Source organism: Lepidochelys olivacea, assembly GCF_965140295.1.
Source record: "Lepidochelys olivacea isolate rLepOli2 genome assembly, chromosome: 9".
Lineage (NCBI taxonomy): Eukaryota > Metazoa > Chordata > Testudines > Cheloniidae > Lepidochelys > Lepidochelys olivacea.
Window position 1 is genome coordinate 82,896,940 of NC_140419.1, and position 19,853 is coordinate 82,916,792.

Consider the following 19,853-nt stretch of genomic DNA (forward strand, 5'->3'; position numbering starts at 1 on the left):
TTTATGTTGGTACAGTTTTCATTGTGCTGGTGTAGTCATTACAGCTTATTTTACTAATTCAAAAATCATGAAGGCACTAGGAACTCTGCATAGACATTAGCACCAGAGGTAGATTTCTGGTCCCTGGATGGTGCCCACAGCCATTGATTTCAACTCTTTTTAGGTCATTGTTCTTTATGGATTAATTCCACATAGTAAAACATGTAGGTGCCTCATTAAGCTCTGTGGTACTAAAAAATAAAGAAACCTTCCACCATAACCCACTTGCTGCTGTAGTGAAAATGCTCAAAGGGCTAGTGCTGAAGATGGCAACAGTACGGTTTTCAAAAAAAATCTCTACACAAAATACTTAGCAGTTGTGCCTTATTAAAACCCCTATGTGTTAAGCTACATATGTGTTCTAATTAACCATTTTAAAGATAAGTAAACTGTCAGATGAAGTGATGCCTGGTTTCTAGCCCTATCCATCAGCCAGCATTCCTAAGAAAGGGGTTTATGTTGGTAGCTGTCTTGCATTTTATGTCCAGTAATTAGGTCTAAATGCTTCTTAAACACAAGCTAAAACTCTGACACTTTAAATGTAGTTCTAGCTTCTTGGTGTGTAATTTTTACTGTAAAATATTTAAGTCCGTCAGCTTCAAGTGCACAACAAAACAGGGTCTTGTCTTACTGTAATTTTTTGGAATACCTAGCGCCAACAGTTTATTCTGGAAAGAGAAGCAAAAAAAGTTTTTCACACATAAGTGATAGCAACTGGATTGCCTGTTTGTAAAACTTGTACCTCACCTTAACATGGTGCTTAATATCATCCAAAAAATATCCCAACACATAAATGCTGTAGTGTGGTGTACTGGTAAGCTTCCTGCCTGTAATAGGGTGGAATGGGAATTCTCCTCAAAAAGACAAGCTGGTGCAAGTATCCCTTCACCAGGGCAAAGGAGGCAGGAATTAAGCTTGCCATGTGCGCAGCTCCAGCAGTGAGATCTTCTCAAACCTCGCCTAGGTGGGATGAGCTATCACACCCTCCTGTCCTCAGACAGCTGTTTCAGGCTTACAAGACCTTGCCTGTGAAATGGTGCTCTAGACTAACTTATGGCCAATAATCAACATCAGTGTAAAGCTAAAACAATTTTAATGCAGTTCTTTACTGCAATACAGTATAAACCATGCGATTCTCTAGTAAAAAAACAAATAGTAGAAAACAATGCATAATATACAGTATTCAAACCATAAAAACTCCTTGAAAGTGCTACTGAAACTTACTAACACATCAAATATAGAGAATGTTTGTTGGCCAATAAAAATGGTGGTTTGTACAGAAAGTTTTTGTAAAAATCCATTTGACACTAAAAGCCAATGCCAGCATCGCTAATAAAAACTCTTGAAACTGCGCAAAAACATTCCCAATGCTGTCAGACTTTTCATAACATTATGGAAAACATTTGGCCCCCCTGTTGACATAAAGAAGTGTGAGAGATAAAACCTCATGCAGTTCCAATCTATCACAGTCTTAGCTGAACACTCCAGTAATCATTGAATCTGCAAGATGCATTTCAAAAAAAGCAAAGAAAACACACTTACTGGTATGAACATAGGGCCATATTGTGCCAGCAAGTAAGTTAGTGTGTATATGTAAGGCAGAACTAATTTAAATCAAATGGCAGTCCCGTTTAAAGTTGCTGACATGATATGGCTCACTATGCCAGTTTACATTAGTGCAAAGGGAAAGTTCTCTGCACTGGTTGTTAACATTGAAGGGGACGAGTGACAGTAGGTTTTCTCCCCAAGCAAAGCTTTCTGAGTAGTTTGGATAAAATGTTTAGTTTGATTCACACCTTCCCCAGCAAACAAAACCCATGCCTGTGCAGCAAGGAGTGAAGCTGACCAGTCAAAATGGATTTTGAAGTAGAGTAAAATATTAAACAAAATAACTAATGAAAAGTGAACTCCAACATGTAGGTTGCTTACATCTCACAGGTAAGTATGAATTTTTTAAAAAAGTTATTTTTAAAATGCTCGTGTTTTAAAAACTTAGGGAAGGAGGATCTCCCTTGACTAAATGATGGCTCAAGTCCGTCCCTAAATGAAGATGCACTGAAAACTTTACAAAAGAACTGGCGGAAGTTAAAATCAAAGCTCCCTGCATAAATGAAGCAACTTACATTTTTATGGTACTTGGGGTTTGTCTACACACAAGTTATTCTGGAATAGCCATTGCACTTGAAATTCACACCCTACCTTATTCTAGAATAACTGTCATGTGTAGACAAGCGCTTAGTGTCCTTCACCCTTGTAGAAAGGCCCTGTCTGCACCAGAACCAGGGTGGTTTGTTGCACAGTTAGGATACCAGATGCCTGTGTCATGACTTTGCTCCATTTATAGATGCACCACAAAACAGCTTTAGGGCTCACTGAGCACCAGGGCCCAGAGGAGAAAGAAAAACACAGAGATACAGATTATGTGCTTTCCTTCCATGCAGGTGTGTAATAGATAATACACTGCAAAGGCTCTACAGCTTTGCGAGTGGGGGAAAGACACCTCTGTCTGTCCAGGTTTGGTATAGGATTTGGTCACAAGTAAATGCAAAGTTAGTTACAAGTAGCAAAAAAGTTCTGTTTAGTAAAATCACCTTTGCATTACATGGGCTGTTTGATATTAGCACCCAGTGCAAAAAGAATGCCTCTTCCTAAGCACAACTGGAATAAAAGAACAAGAATGACCCTTTTCTATTTTGTGTATTTTAACAATTATGCATTTTTCTAATACCAGCTGTACTGCAGATGCTGCTGCAAACCTCAAATCCTGATATAGAATGAATACTTTAAACCGCATCTTTGCGGGCATAAAAGATTTTTGGTCTTACTTGAAATATAAATGTAAAACCTAATACCATTTTTAAAAATTTCAATGTGTACATTCCAAATTGCAGACAGAAAACAGTAAAATAGGGATTTAAAAAAATATTTAAGCATTCAAAAGAAGATATAGAAAATTGGATCTTGCTGCACTGAACAAAAAAACAAATCAGAATTACAAGGATGATGCAAAGATACCCATCAACAAATTGACATCAAACCAAGAAATTACATTGCACGACATTTTTTGAGAGCCCATTCCATCCACTCTCTGTATTAGTAACTAAAGGAAAAAATGCAGCTGGCTGAAAAATAATAAATTGTAAGTCATTTGCATGCGATCAGAAAGAAAAACTCTTCTCACTTTGTATTCTTCTTTAACAAAATGAAATAAGAATGCCTGTAAAAACTAAAATGAACAAATGGCTATCACCTTGGTGGACTGTTAATTATCAAAAAAGTGAAACGAGATGAAATAAGAGGAAATGATCAGGAAAAGTACATATCTAATGCTCCATGTCTGAATTGGTTGCCACCCTCCAAGCTGCTAACAGAACATTAGTTTTAATGAAAAAGCAACTCTGCCATGCAAATGCTTTAATTGATGGTTTGTGGGAAAAAACCTCAGTTTGAAATGTTCTGCATCAGAACACCTGCTGACAACTGAAAAATACCAATAAGAACAAGACATTTTTCAAGTAGATCAGTTTCAAAACATTGTACCACAGACACAAAGAGAACGTGCAACTTTGAGTTGACTCAGGCCTAACAGGCAAGGGTCCAGCAATGTTTTGTTAACCTGCTTACAATTATTAATGATCAGTTCCTTTAACACTTCTGTGGAACAGTCAGCCATATGAATGGCAAGTCTGCTGTGCTGGCTTAACAACTGTACTGAAGGCAGTTGTTCCCTGAATGCATCTTTAAAATCTTAACTCCTCCATCCACATTGTTAGATACAAAGGAAGTACTTCCTGACAGGTTACATTCATATTGTGTTACAGACTTTATGCAGCTAGTCCTGTAACTGGTACAAAATTATGCTTTCAGCCTGTGCCAGAATACACACCTCCTACACTTGGAATACACTGTATATTTTGCTGAACCACAGCTCTGGCCATTTCTGGCAAGTAAACATTCATCACACTGTCATGCTAATAGAAAGCTTCCTAGTCCTTACTGATTACAGTACGCCTACATGCAACAAGTATAGTCTATTAAAAATGTACAGAACTGAATTCCTGTTTAAAGGAATACAAAAACTTATTCTACTCCAAAAACATCTTACACTGATTCAGCAAGAGTCCAAATTTACAAAACAAACTGCAGTGCAGAGATGCTTACAAACACTAATTCCTTGGAGAGCAACTTACTGGCCAAGGAGAGGCCTTGTCACAAGACACCCTATGCAGGCATCAATATGATGCCTTACCTGCTTGTTAGAGCAGGGTATCTGGAATGTAAAGAGGATAAATTGTCAGTGGGATATTTTGGACTGTTATTCATAGGAGACAGGCAGCTTGATGGAATGATTCATATTACAGTAAAATCCACCCACAGCATTCTTTGTGCATGTGGTGACATTCACTGGGGAAAGTGTTTATAAGTACGGTCATTTTTTTTTGGGGGGGGGGGGGAGGAGAGAGGAAGAGGAGGATAGGACAAATAAATGTGTTTCTTATCTGATATGAACACCACAGTCAGTATAAAATGGATCTGGGGCTGGGGGAACAGGGGAACGTGCTTTGCATGGGGAGGTTCAATACCCAAGTTCTTAGACTTTGAGCTAAATTAATGTTTACTGTTTAACATTTCCAAAGAGACTTTAGGAACCCCTGTTAAGCTTTTCATCTTTAGGTCTCTGGTTTGAATTCAGTCCAGGTTGGTTGTGACTAAAAATTACTCTCTGATGGCTGTTTGGTGAATTACATAAATTGAATTCAGTGATTTCAATTCAGTTTCCACATCCAAAGCACAAAAAGCCACCATGGAGAGCACTAACTGGCAACTTGCCTCTCTCTGTCCATTCAAGCCTTCATTTCTCAAAGCAGACTGCCAGCTATTTTAGCCCCAGAGGTATTCCCTTTCGGGAAAGCTTGTACTGCTGCCACCAGTTTGTGGCTAAACAGTACACTGTGCAGGGCTATCAATCTGGCACCTTTCAGGAATATTGCATTCACACAATTTAAAAATAAACATTGGGACCTGCTAGAAGGATTGTGCTCCAAAAGTTTAATAGAGCTTTAACTCCTGTTTTCTGGGATTCAGTTTACAGCTGTGAAGCCCATTCTTTTCCTTGGCAAGAACAGAGACACAACTGGATCCTGATGATATCATAGGACTTAAACATCTCTTTCTGTGATGCAGCATAAAAATATGCCCAGCAAATAGCACCAGTGAAAGAGAAAATGCACCCTTAAATTTAAAGGGCTATCAGAATGTTAAAAATCACACTCCAGGCTGAATATTTTACCAACAGTCTGTTTTTTCAGTGCATTTACTTAGTGCTTTTGATAGCGTTGTGTGCATAGTGCATTTCCCCTGATGTTCGTGCACGACTTTCCTACAGAAACAGGGAAGGAAGGGGAAAAAAAACACTTTACAAAATAAATAGGAACCTGACTGTAAAACCACAACAAATCACAGGTAGTGTCGAAACTATTTAACTCAATTTTTATGGTGACTAGATTTCAAGCTGACAGAATCCTTTTTAATAGTGAAAAATACCGACCGAGTTATACACTTCTTAGTATGTCATCCTCTGTGACCTTAGGAGTAGATCTGTAGTCACGACACACCATCAAAGCAGGGAAACTTAAGTAGAAATATTGTATGAAGTGCTAGGCTTCCCCAAAGGGCCTGGTTATTCATCTACATGCAGCCTTGAAGGCGGCAGATGCAGAATATCTCTAGGGAAGGAAATAAAGGCACACTGTATCTCTCCATTTTTGGGCATAATTATGTTCAATACAGTTTTCTGTACTCAGTTTTCTGTGCTTCTTTCTTGGGATGTAAAGTTTTTGCACAACTCCACTCTGTTGCATTGGACTGCAGCATCCACAAATTCGATCTGCAATCATAGTATGACCATTTCTTCTAAAAGCAAACAGGTTTATTTTGAAAACTGATTTTTTTGTCACTCAGACATTCCTGCTCTGTACTATATTTGTCACGTTTCACTTGGATTGAACTTCAGCATTGATTTCATTTTATTTTATTTTCTAAGCACATTTAGTTTTGAGCCTTGGTACTGATTTTTAAAAGTAGATTTTGAAGAGCTAAGAAACAGTTACACACAGTCTTGGACAGGAGACAGTCACCAAGTTACCTTAAAAAGGAGACCTGCAGCCTTACCTGGCTACAGAATAGCTTTCTAAATTAGAATATGTAAATTAAGTGTGGAAATTTCAAAACAGTATTTCAAAATACCTGAAATTACTTCAGACTGTCCCGTTATGAATTGGACAGTTGTATAAACACTGATGGTCTGCCATTTTAGGGATAATTGCAACAGGAAATGCAGCCTGATGTGGTCTACTCAAAGAAGAAGGTCAGAGCTGCAGTCAGTGAGCAAACAGGAGCAGCTTCTATAGCACCTTGTAGATACTCTCCTGCTACCACTGTACAGTTAGCTTTGGCAAGAAACAAAAGAATTAGATGGCTGTAAACAGAAAAACAAAACAAGAGATACAAGAACCTACCTAAAAAACTCCAGGAGTTCCACGTGGGTCTGGCTGCAGCACTGTTCTTCCTGCTCTGAGGGATACAATCAAGCTAACAGATAATATGCCAGCCTCCTGCTACAATCCTTATCTTCACATTTTTATACATAGGGCATTTTAAAGAGTTTGTAGTGATTTAAGGGAAGATTTTTAAAGGCACAAACACCAGTTAGGTACCTAACTCCCATTAATTTTCAGTGGGAGTTAAGACACTTAACTGCATTTCTCCCTTTGAAAATCTCCCTTGAAACACATTTTGTATGAGATTGGGCAATTACTTTGATTTCATGGCTATCTTTCCTTAGTATTTCACAGAAAATAACGTAATGAAAGGAGCAAGCCTTTACAGAAGTTGACTATGAATGTATTAAAAGCAGTAATGGGCTTAAATTAAAGAAAGGCAGATTCAGATTTGATAAAAAAAAATGTTGAGAGCCACCTAATAACAGAACAGCTACCAAAAGAGGTGTCTGAGGTCCCATCTGTACAATGTACAAATTAATTAGCTAACACACTCAAAAAAAGAGATGAGAAGAGAACCTACACTAGGATATGGATGTGTTCTGCAGTCCCACTTACCCCAGCTTCCAGGAGTTAAATTAGGTGTTTGTAAAATATGTTGCTGCTGAAAGCAAGAGTTCGATTACCAGCTCCAGGATTTAAATACAGAGATGAAAGACGTCTCTTCCAAAAGCAGTGATTTATATCTGTGACAGAAGGTGGGAGGAGGAGTGTTATGTACACCAGGTTCTTCCCCTACAATTTCCAGCTGCTGCTACCACTGGTATATCCTCCTCTCATAGCAGCAAGAGAGAAATCTCAGGGGGAAAAAGTCTATTCTGTAGACAAGGCCTTTGTCACTGAACATTTATCAAGCAGTTTCTCATCACATCCATACTTGCTGTTTCAGGAACTGTCCACAGGAAAGTAAAGACTGATACTAAATAAAAAGTTGTATCTAAAATGGTATATAGTGAGCATAATGACTGATCTTATGACCTATGCTTAAGGACTAATATTAGTATTGTCCATACATTACTATTATGAAACAAGCATCTGATTTCCAGCATGGATGATGATGGAGCTGTCAATCCTGAATCTTGCAGGTGGAAAGAGAAAATTAAGACCTACCACTAAGAACTACATAACATCTACGACCCAAAAACTCCAAATTCCATTACCTAGTATAAAATTCTTGATTGCAAAAGTAGCTTAAAAAAATCTGGAACAATGATGTGCAGTCAAAGGAATGCTAAGTAACTGGGAAATATGACCACAGCTTGGTATTGAAAAAATCTTTACAGCCCCAGTCAATACATTTAATCAGGCAGAAGTTTGAGCTAATATAATACATCAGCTGCTGTGTTCAGCATTATGGGGCTAAAACCATCTTGGTTGAGGCTCCAATCACACTTGCTGGAGCCATACATTCAATGCAAGTTTCTAATTTACCTGCTTCTAGATCAATGTTTATGGGGAACTGAAAACAGTGATTAAAAACCTTTGTAAAATGCGGATCCTGGTGGGAGAGGGAAGAAGAATGTGCTCTATGTGATTGTTAGATTCCCATACATTAGGCCTAGGAATTAAATTAAGTCATTAAAGGGAATTTTAGACAATATAACATTTGAGTACCTGCTAAAGGATTGTGCTTGAAGGCCAATAAACTTCAAAATTGTACTGAGGATGATGCATTTCTAGACAGAAGCATCAGTGGCCTTGGCATGTTCTTTAACCTTGCTTCTGCCAGCATGAGCAGGTATTTTATGCACATATACAGTTGCAAATGTACATGCATGTTATCTAAATATACACTGCAACATACACACAAAGGGCTCTTCCAATTTAGGCCCTGATTTGGCAAACCTGACTCACATTGAGTAGTACTTACTCAAGAAATTCTGTTGATTTATGTGTACATTTTACTCACCATGAGTAAAGGCTGAAGAATCAGGCCCAAGATAAACAGCCTGCCTGGGAATATAAAGGCTTGAAGTATTTTGAGATTTAGAGTGCCAGATGTTTGCAGCAATGGAAAGGACTGTGGAAATGCATTTACACCAACACTTTTCACCTATTACAGACACAATTATATATAGATATATTCAGGCCAGTCTGCCCTGGCCCACTGTCTATGAAACTGCTCCGCTCAGACATTAACTTTAAAACACCCTGAACTTGTAAAGCCCTGAAAGATCCGCCCAGCAGGTATTCTGGACAATCAGTCTAGAACGTTAGGATTCCAGATAGATAATACTTCATGATGTTTTTTTATCCTGAATATCCATTTGCTTCCTGACCTTCAATTCTGAAGTCTGTGCAAAGAAAAGATGCTGGCTCCTGAGAAGGAAGCTGAAATTTAAAGGAACAAGAAAAATAAACTAAGCATTGTTCTGTCAGAGCAATTCACACCTGCCTGCTTCAGCCTTTATACTGGGTTCAACATTTTTATTTTAAATCATACAGACTTCAAGGAAACACTTTGCCTTCTCACTAGCATTTTTGATGGGTGTAGGGCAGCAAGTGGCTTTCAGTGTTATCAAGATTCGGAACATTTCCTTCCTGGGTTGGTAGCATCGTCCTCCTCAGAATAAAGTGGATGCATATTCAAAAGCTATAACAAGTAGTTTATCAAATAGTCTTAGGGCTTGTCTTCACGTACCACACTACAGCAGCGCAGTTGTAGCGCTTTAGTGAAGATGCTACTACACCGTCACCGTAGCAAATCCACCTCCCCGAGAGGTGGTAGCTTTGATGACAGGAGTAGCTCCTCCCCCCCCCCCCCCCCGACATAGTTCTGTCTACACCAGGGTTAGGTTGGTATAACTACATCGCTCAGCGGCGTGGATTCTTCACACCCCTTGAGTGACGTAGTTCTACCATATAATTCTCTAGTTTAGACCAGGCCTTAAATCATCTTTTTGAAGCACAGAACAAGGTACTGGATTATGCTGCGTTAGCACAGAGTTTACAATTAACACTTTGAACAAAATAAGGGTTAAATGTCCTCTGTCTACCCACAGCCCTACACTGCCCTACCTACAGAAAAGAAAGAGAAGTAGATCTCTTAAAGTGGTGCTTCATTGCATGGTTCCTTTGCAGAGACTTGAGGAGGACACAGCTCATAACTGAGTGGAGCTGTGAGAGGGCATCCTCCCAATGTCGTGAAGGCCAGAACATATGGGAGCTAAGTTGATGGATCAGTGACATTCTGACATGAAGGACCTGACTCCTCTTCCAGCCCATGCCATCTGCTGTTATACCCAGGCCCCTCCACGGTGAGAAAAAGCCAGATGGGAGAGTCACTACTGACTTGAGCATTGTAAGCTACTGTAATTTAGCCCTGATTGCATGGAAGAGGAATTTACTATGTAGCATGGCTATTCCCAACTCCTCCCCTATTCCACAGTATTCTACCTGCTACTTTTGGAAGTACATGAAACAGATCTTCATTCCTGTGGTCATGCGGGGGAGAGATGTGATTAAATCTGAGGGAATATACTGCCCAGCCACATTCCACCATCAAATACCTCAACTCTTTGATCCTTTCCTTCAAGTGAAATGCCTTTCGGTGCTCTTATGGGGTGTGTAAACTGAGGGGGCTTCTCTGGGCTCTCTTAGCTCACACAAGTAGGTCACAGATATGTAAAATTTATTTTCTAGATCTCTGAACAAGGAGAGAGAACACTGTAGGCAACACTCTGTGCACCACAGTCCTGGGAGGTTAAAAAAATAAAATAAAACCCCCCCAAACCCCAACCTCCATTACCTTATCTCACACTTTTCTATTCAAAGCTCTGTACAAACATACCATAATTAATCCTCAGAGTGTCCCTATGAGGCATTATTATCCTATTTCACAGAAGGAGATATAGACAAACAGGTTAAATGACAAGGCCTCAGAAGAAGTCCCATGTCAGAACCAGACTGTCTCAAGTCACCTGAAAACAAAGCGCTGACCTGTCTGAATGAGTTTTGTACCATCAGATTTGCAAACCGCTATGTCTCCATTTCCATGGCAAGAGATGAACCTTCATGGTAACCTATAAAATTGAAAACAAAATGGTTAGAGATAGATAGAATAGTGTTCCTGTCATCCTTATGCTCTGAATACACCATTAGCCATTAAATGTTAAAAAAATTATCTAACACCATTTTAAACAAAAATCAGACATTCATCCCCATCAGGGGTAACCCTGCTGATTTCTAAACTGAGAGTTTATTTATTGACATTATCTGATTCACAGTCCATGCCACAGGCTTTAACAGCCACTTTGACAAGTAAAGATCTTCCAATTCTAATGGCATGTTTCAGGTCTGATCAGTTCAGAAAATTATACGGTCTTGCTGCTATTGCTCTGGATGTAATCCAAATACTCAGTTACAGTACTATAGCACTTGAGGTGCTGGTGCATTGATAGGAAGGAAAGAGATGGCTAGAAAATGAGAGACTGCAAAGCAGTATCAGTTGTGTCTCAGATACATGTGATAGAAGGGGATGGATGTATCTGCATGGATTGGAATTTAATCCCTACAATGAAAAAAGAGGCGATTGGCTTTGTTTCAAGGATTTATGCAAATTAACTGATGATTTCTCAGGACAGGGAGGTCTCTCTTTATTTAATTCCTCCTGGTCAGAGCACTGCAGTAAGTTCCTCAACTGCAGTCAAGGCAATTCTCATGCATACAGTATTTCCTAATGAGTAACATTTAAATTGAAATCAGGTGCTTTCAGATATTTGAAGCTTTATGTGATAATCTGTGTTTACCGCTTCCAACTATGACACAGAAAACACTGGAATATGTGGTCAATTCAGGGGGAACTCTACTCTCATGATTATGCTCCCAAATTTACTGTACTACATATCCAAGTACTACATATATTAATTATATCTAGAATTTTGACTTGCCCTGAAACATACATTTAAATCCACCTGTGTGATTAGTTGTTAACATCATATACTACATAGATATTTTAAAAGTTCTTGTCCACAGCCTTATCTTGTTACTATAAGGGCAAACAGAATCCAAGCACACGTAGGACCAACTAATTCAGGATTTGGATATTAAGTGAATTCAAGATTAATTTTTAGAAAAAATAAGATTATTTTATAATCTGCCAGCACAGGCCATTTGGGGGAACTTCCTGACTAGATAGATTAGAGAGAGAATATGTTTGTGAATAAAGGACAGCATTAATGAAATCAGAAAAATGCCATAACTTAAGAATTAAAGTGCATTTGAAAGTGAATGTTCTTGGTTTCTGATTGATCAAGAAGCTCAGAATGTTTTTCATTCTAACTGAAATGCTACAATCCTTAGCGAATCAATGTACAAAAAAAGTCAGAGCAAAGGTCAACACCCATTTCAAACCGAGAGGAACACAATCTTACAGTGAAGATAAAAGCAACTGAAAATATTCTTTTTCATACACCTAGTCCAGGTCATGGTGTTCCCCGCCTCCTGAATTTCAGTAACATGTCTCTTGTATTCAGAAGTCTTCCAGTTTCCCCCAAGATTGATTTTAAAACTATATCCACAAGGGGTTTGCCTTTGCCATTTTTGCTTTTAGCTTTAAGGGTCTGCTGGGTGTTCGCTTTGTTTATGTTCAGAAAAATCAAACCACAGCACAGGCAAGGATTGTAGCGTGGTGGTTCAGAAGGAGAACATTATACAGCAAAACTGGATCAAGCATTTTCTCTTTTCTTTTCTTTTTTTTTTAAATTATCTCTGTGGCATGTCACTTCCTCTTCCTCATATGCCTAGAGGAGGGACTCCGATGATGAGAACAGCTCTTATTACTTCTACCAAAGTGCAGGTGCCTGAGCAATCATAGGTGTGTGCTGCAAAAGCTCCAAGAGGAGAGAGACACCACTTAAATACATCAGGGGAGGGATCATTCTGCTTTTGTGTTCTAGGAAGGAATTCGAGTCCCATTGGTGGGGCCCTACAAATTCACGACCGTGAGAAACACATCACAGACCGTGAAATTAGACTTCCCCCGTGAACTCTAGCTATTGGAGGGGAGAGGAAGGGGCAGGGCTGGGGGCGCTCCAGCCAGGGACTCCTATCTGTCACTGAGCTCCAGCTGCTAGTCTGCCGGGCTGGGGAGGGACAGGACTTTTTCTTCCCCTGCATGGCTGCTCTTGGGGGGAGATCAGACCCACTTCCAATTACCTCCGCTGACTGCAGGAAGCTCCTTGGCTGCATTGCACCCCCATTGGTTTCAGCTGGGCTCTGAAGGCAATGCAGCCATGGAGCTTCCTGCAGCTTGGGGAGGTGCCCAGAGGTGGGTCTGATCTCCCCCCCACCAAACAGCAGTTGTTCAGGGGAAGAGGCCAGGACTGGATGCTAGGAGCCCCTGTGGGGGCGCTCCCAGCAGTATGGGGAAAGATCAGACCCACCTCCACCTCTGGGAGCCTCTTCCAGCTGCAGGAAGCACGGTTACAACACCCTGAAATTTCAGATGTCAAACATCTGAAAACATGAAACTGACCAATTAAAAAACCCTCTGGCTATGAAATTAACCAAAATGGCCCTACCTATTGGTGCTGAAAAAAACTTCACCAAGTTTCAGAGCAAGATGATTACACACCATTTTCTTCACTGGGAAAGAGCCTAGTACAGGTCACTGATCATTATATGAGCACTACGATCATAAGGCTTGAAACTCAGATTTTGAGAGCTGACTTGGCAAAAGCTAATTTCATTCTTATGCATGCTTATGCTCATATTTAGAGAGCTAAGCAGACTTTTTAATCAGAGCCCATAACACTTTGTAAAGGGTAGGGGACTTGGGAACCACTCCTGAAGGGACGGATTGATTTTTTAAAAAATTATCACGAATAGCACACAGAAAAACACCAATGTTATTTTAAAAAGTTCATCAGCAATGCACCACCGTGTCAGACAGATTAGCTTAACTAAAATATACACGTCTTAGCAGAAGCAGATGTTTTTTCAGCCCAGATGTACAAAGGCCATTTGAAATCACTTATCTGAACCAATGTTGAAATGAGCCTCTTCAGCTCTGTTCATGAAATCCTGGAGTGCTAGTGTCTGAAGTGTGCCTTGGACAAGGTTTCATTTATTTGCTTTGCAATGACAATAAAACTTTAACACAAGCTAACATTAAACCGGGGACAGTAAGGCTGCAAGTGCTGTATAGTCAGAAATAAAAAAAAATAATACTGAGGTCTTATATTGCAATTTTCATCATTAGATCTCAAAGTGCTGGAGTCTTTACCATATTTATCCTCCCAGCATCCCTGTGAGGTAAGGCAGTTTTATTATCCCTATTTTAAAAATGAGGAACTGAGGAAGAGAGAGTCTGTGGCAGAGCAGAGAACTGATCCTAGGCTAGTGCCCTAATAACTGGCCCATCCTTCCTCTACCTCCTTTCTGTGTTCTGCAAGTAACAAGATTGCACACACTTATAAAAACCTACACAAGCTTTATTTTTAAACAAAGCTATTGCTTCCACACAGGTCCCCAAGTACGCACTGTTGAAAATGACTAAAGGGGGCTTCCTGGAAGTGAACTACAACACGAATGGTCTTGTTTTAAGCCTGGAAACAGTTAACATGATACCAAAGCTGAGCTCCTAATGAAAGCCTAGTCTCTATAGCACTAAATGTGCATTAGCAAGCTCTTCACCTATATTTGCTTAATTCACAAGTTATGGTTACACAAGAGTTTATTATGTTTTCACGATTCCTATAGGAAAAAAACATGATCCAATTTTTTAAATAGAAATCTGCTGAGCTTTCATGCCAGGATGGAATATCTATGCCTTTATTATTATACTTTCCACACATATATATGTGGCTATCCTTGCTCCATACAGAAAGCACCTGTCTCATGACACCAAGTGACAATATTTTGGAACCCTAAAACTTGGAGGGCATGAAGCTTTACAGGACACCAGGATGTGTTAATGCTTGTCATCATGTTTGAAGGCCGGAGTTTGGGGGTTAACAAGTACATGAGAAAAAAAATTGTGATTCAACAGGCAGAAGCACTGAATTATTTTGAAACTGATTGTAGAGGTATCTTAACCAGAGCAAAAGCAAGCAGCGAGTGGACATATTAGCAGGGGCTATTTCACAGCAGCACATAAAAAGGGTGTCTATGTTTTTAGAGGTCCATCAAGTCTTATTTCCATCAATCCAAAAATTAATTTTCAATTAATCTGAAATTATAACTGTTGTACAAACAAGCCATTTCACTATAATTGCTGTAGGCACAAGTATTTCTTTAACACCAATTATAGCAGCATGGACAGGTTTGTTTAAGTACCACCTACCTGACAGTCTCACTGAGGCAAAGCATAATTGGGCATCCTTACTGACTGATTCACAGTGCCAAAATGCAGTTACTGTACATATGCACACACACTCTGACATGTACGCTGGGTAAACTTCTCATTGAGCATGCACAGTTTCATGTCCCAAATAACTGTGGGTGCAAACAGTGAGTGAGGGAATATCTTTTATTGGACCAACTTTTGTTAGCGTGAGACAAGCTTTTGAGCCACACAGAGTTGTGAGACAATAAAAAAATATTACCTTACCCACTTTGTCTGCCTAATATCCTGGGGCCGACAGGGCTACAGCTACATTGCATACCTGGTGCAAAGAGTATTTACACATCTACGAATTTAATTTGTGGGAGCAATCAAATAGCTTGATGAAGAAAAGTCACCATTTCTGCCTGCAAATGTGGGTGCAAAACTGCAAGTCCAATTACAGTAACTCCTCACCTAACGTTGTAGTTATGTTCCTGAAAAATGCGACTTTAAACAAAATGATGTTAAGCGAATCCAGTTTCCCCATAAGAATTAATGTAAATGGGGGGGTTAGGTTCCAGGGAAATTTTTTTTTGACAGACAAGAGACATTATATTTTTATATATATATATAGTGTGTAAGTTTTAAACAAATAATTTAATACTGTACACAGCGATGATGATTGTGAAGCTTGGTTGAGGTGGTGGAGTCAGAGGGTGGGATATTTCCCAGGGCATGCCTTACTGCTAAATGATGAACTAGCAATTGGCTGAGCCCTCAAGGGTTAACTCATTGTTCACGTAGCCTCACACTCTACAAGGCAGCATGAATGGAGGGACAGAGGCATACACCCTGTGTGCGGGGAGAGAGAGATGCACATTTCCCCTTTAATTATGCAGACACCACTCTTAAGTACATTACCTTGTTAAGTTAATCAGCAAGCTGAGACTGCAGCAGCTGCTGCCAGGAAGCTCCCTCCCTCCTGAGTCCTGTTGTGTGTCCCCCCTGCTCTATGGAGATAGGGTAAGTGGCGTGCAGGAGCAGGGGGGAGGGGGACATCCTGACATTAGCGCCCCCCCCGCCTCCTCTCCTCCTGCTCGCAGCAAGCAGGAGGCTCTGGAGAGCAGCTCCAAGGCACAGGGCAGGAGCAGCACCTGGCAGTGGGGGGACGGACAGCTGAACTGCCAGCAATCGATAGCCTGCTGGGTGGCTGCTGCACAGGGAACTTAGGGGAGTTGATGCGGGGCTGCCGGTCCACCCTGGTTCCAAGCCCCACCAGCTTGCTGCAACGGGCTGCTCTCCCTGCAAGCAGGTGGCTGCGAAATGACGTTATAAGGGAGCATTGCACAACTTTAAACGAGCATGTTCCCTAATTGATCAGCGATGTAACAACGAAACAACATTAACCGGGACGACTTTAAGTGACGACAGGTTTCAGAGTGGTAGCCATGTTAGTCTGTATCAGCAAAAAGAACGAGGAGTCCTTGTGGCACCTTAGAGACTAACAAATGTATTTGGGCACAAGCTTTCGTGGGCTAAAACCCACTTCATCGGAGTTTTAGCCCATGAAAGCTTATGTCCAAATAAATTTTTTGGTCTCTAAGGTGCCACAAGGACTCCTCGTTCTTTTTAAGTGAGGAGTTACTGTATTTGTAGGAGCAGAGCTCCTCCTGCAAAATGGGAGACTCATTCCAAACTTGGGCCTTATGTTTGTTCTATTTCATTAACTAAGTCAGAGCTGTCAGAGACTTAGCCAACATGCTCTTTCATAAGAAGAACTTTCATAGTGGGTTCTCAGTGACTATTTTTAAATCCACCCAACAGTTACTTTAGTTTAAAACACAACTAAATTTCCTTTTGTGTTACCTTACCATGGTTCTCTTCATCCAGTCCGTCATCTCCCCACTGCTCTTCATTTGCTAGCAGTGGATTCTGAGCTTCACACAACGTTCTCATTGGAAAGGAATGTCCATCACCCTGGCTGGGGAGACAAAGGCAGAAAATAAGCTACTCCCAACTTGCTTCATTTGAAGGTTGAACTACAACTTTACTCCTTGCTTTGGGCTTGAGTCAAACCTAAAACAAGTCTTTCAATGTCCAGAGATTACTTTTAAAGGACTAAATTCTGGAAAATACTGGGTTCAGTTTTGGAACCTTGTTTTGATGGGTGCTCATAGACCATGTTTTAAAGTGATTTTGATCTTGAATTCTTGCAAAAGATCAGTGGGATAAAGATTATAGTCCGAATTCATTACTGGTGTAACTCAAATGGAGTTCAATTTAGCTCAATCATTTAAATATCATTAAGAGAGATAGCTAAATGTAATCGTTCGTGTGTGTATGTATGTATGTGAGAGAGAGACTGACTGACAGACAGACAGAGACAGACACACACACACACGCCAATAGAGAAGGTGCAGACCACCTGTACACTATGAAGCTGTGCTCCGTGGCAGTTTCATTCATCCATGTTAACAGGAAGCCTGGGGGGACAAGGCAAAGATGTTTGCTGGTGGGTCTATGACTGCCTAACCACCTTCCAGTCAGCAGTACAGCTGGAGGTGTAGCAATGAGGCTGCAGCAGCTGTTGCTTAGGAGTGACTCCCTAGCCACTTCTCAATCTACATGCGAGGACACCAGCTCCTCTTGATTCTTGCAGAACTCCGCAATACATAACTGGTCGACACTCAGGCTGAGCCCAGGGACCAGGATTTGGCCCTCAGCTTCATGGTATTGGCCTCTTTTCCACTGTTTTGATTACCACTTACCTGGATACAATAGGTAGTAACCACAGCTTCTTTTCCTCTCCAAATACTTGCTGAAGATTCTTTATGAAGCCCAGATTGAATCCATTTTTATCTGGGCCATTTTGAAACACTGGAGCTGAGAACGCCTCTATGGACAGATGCCATCATAGGGGAAAAAATAAAAGAAGCAAATGTTAAATAAAATATTTTATGCTGAAGCTCCAACATAAGGTGTCTAAGATTTTTCAAAACCTTGCTTTGTTACACATTAAAGTGATGACACTGTATCCTCATGGGAATTTTCAACGGACAAATCCTGAGGATTTGAGGATACACAGGCCCTGTGTTGAGAGATAAAAACGGTGCAGGGAGAAAATGATAAAATAGAGGGCATCAGAAACAGTATTTTTAAAGTTACTTTCTACACTGTTGTGTAGAGACCTGATGCTTCAGGCCAGCACAAAGGCCTATGGATGAGTTCTAGTGCCCTTTGAAAACGAGTTTTCAAGGCAAACCTATACTAGGTCTGTGCAAGAAAGAGAGAGATTAATCTGTGTGTGGAACTTTGCTAAAAAAGTTTCAATTTTGTTTCAAGCCACTTTGTCATTCAAAAATGTCACAAAATGGTAGTATCTGCATTGAAACGTGATATTTGTGCTCTAATGTGAAACCTGATCTTCACCCAAATGCAGTTTCAAATTTTGAAACTTGGAAGTTTTTGGCTCAAAAATCATGGAATTTCAGAATTTTTTCACAAAACTGATCCAATTCCACATACCCCTACCCTCACTCACCATCAGAAAAGATGGATGTACTTTTGCTCAAATCCACTTGCTGTTTTACGGCCTACTCCAGCAAACACACGTGTAAGTAAATGTACTTACAGGTAGTCCCATTGATTTCAGTGAATAAAGTAATGCATAAGCATTTGCAGGATCGGGCCCTTCTATTTTACAGTCTCCACGTCGCCAATTTAGCTTTTGTCAGCTGAAGAGGAAAACCCCCAGCAGTGTAAATTAGAAATCTTTTTATTTCAGTGCTTTTTCAAATATTTGCTGGTATACCTAGAGGTGAACAGCACACGTTTTTTTAGAACACTGCTTTATGGTGTACACATGGAATCTTACCCAAAGTAGACCTGTTTCTACTGATGAGCCAGCAGTGGTAGCCAAAGAGAAACATCAGGCTTAGAAAGAACATGACTGCCACAAAAAGAAGGAAAAGGACATGGAACTTGGAACGTCCATTGGTCAATTCGTCCTAGAAATAAAAGCAAAAAAGGATAAAGGACATGAAAAAGAGGGAGAGAGAAATCTTGGTGCCTAAAGGAAATCAGACGTTACACTGGATCCATTAAGGATGTGTAGGGTTTTCAGACTTGCAGGAAAAAAATCACCTCTCCCTACAATGAATAGACAAGACAAAGAAGAAATAAGCTGGCTCTTTCCCTCATCACTTCCAAAGCAGATATACAGTGGGGCTTTGCTATTAATTTTTTGTATGGAACTGGGCCAGTATGTTCACAGTCCCCCATATGGGTACGAGAAGTGTCTCCTATGCCCACAGTGAATTTGGCAGGCAATAACAAGTGCTGTCAAAGCCTGTTCACATTCTGCTGAGTTTCCTTTAATCTTCACATTTTCCTGGATGCACATTAATACGCTGCCATCTTTTCCAATGGCTACATTCCAATTTAAGAGATCAGAAATTTGAACTCCCTCTCTCTCAGCTATAACAGCAACAAGCAGGTAAATCAAATGCTTGTGACAGATGTCTACAGTTAGTAAAAGCCCAGAAAATCTTACAGGTGGCTGAAATGCTTCATTTCACATGTTGGAGCATGAGGACCTCTCTGGCACTTAATTCCTGCAGTTTAAAGACAGACTGTACCTACCCCTTGCAAGTGAGCAAATGTGCAAAAGCCTTCCTCCACCTTACAAGTCCTACATAACGTAAGGGAGAATTACAAAACCTTTGCCCTCCTGAGTATGTGGACTAATTCCCATTAGTGCCCCACAGGGGTGACTGGGTTGGAGGTATGGTTTACAGCACCATCTGTTATAAAATTGAAGTCCAGAGAGATTAAGGGTACATCTACACTACGATAAAAACACCCACAGCTGGACCCAGAGCCCAGGCTCCAGCCTAAGCCCCAATGTCTATACTAAAATTTGATAGCCTCGTAGCCTGAGTCAGCTGACGCAGGTCAGCTGCGGGTGTTTTACTGCAGCGTAGACATAC

At 40.4% G+C, this 19,853-nt stretch overlaps 1 protein-coding gene across 3 annotated transcripts in view; it reads right to left on the bottom strand.

The window, feature by feature from the left end:
* Positions 1–137: 137 nt before the first annotated feature.
* ZDHHC15 (zDHHC palmitoyltransferase 15) overlaps positions 138–19,853 on the bottom strand; it is a 40,597-nt gene continuing 20,881 nt past the window's right edge. Inside the window, exons 8-13 of one of the 3 annotated variants that reach the window (XR_014713025.1) lie at positions 18,740–18,872; positions 17,634–17,760; positions 16,737–16,846; positions 10,539–10,621; positions 6,558–8,930; positions 138–5,419 (exon numbers count right to left, since the gene is read on the bottom strand). Coding sequence is in view for 1 of the 3 variants with exons in the window: in XM_084639561.1 (XP_084495687.1) it covers positions 10,578–10,621; positions 16,737–16,846; positions 17,634–17,760; positions 18,740–18,872 (414 nt within the window). In the remaining 2 variants the exon portion in view is untranslated. Of the gene's footprint in view, positions 8,931–10,538; positions 10,622–16,736; positions 16,847–17,633; positions 17,761–18,739; positions 18,873–19,853 lie in introns of all 3 variants that reach the window. The other 2 variants (XR_014713026.1, XM_084639561.1) reach the window with 2 other exon arrangements.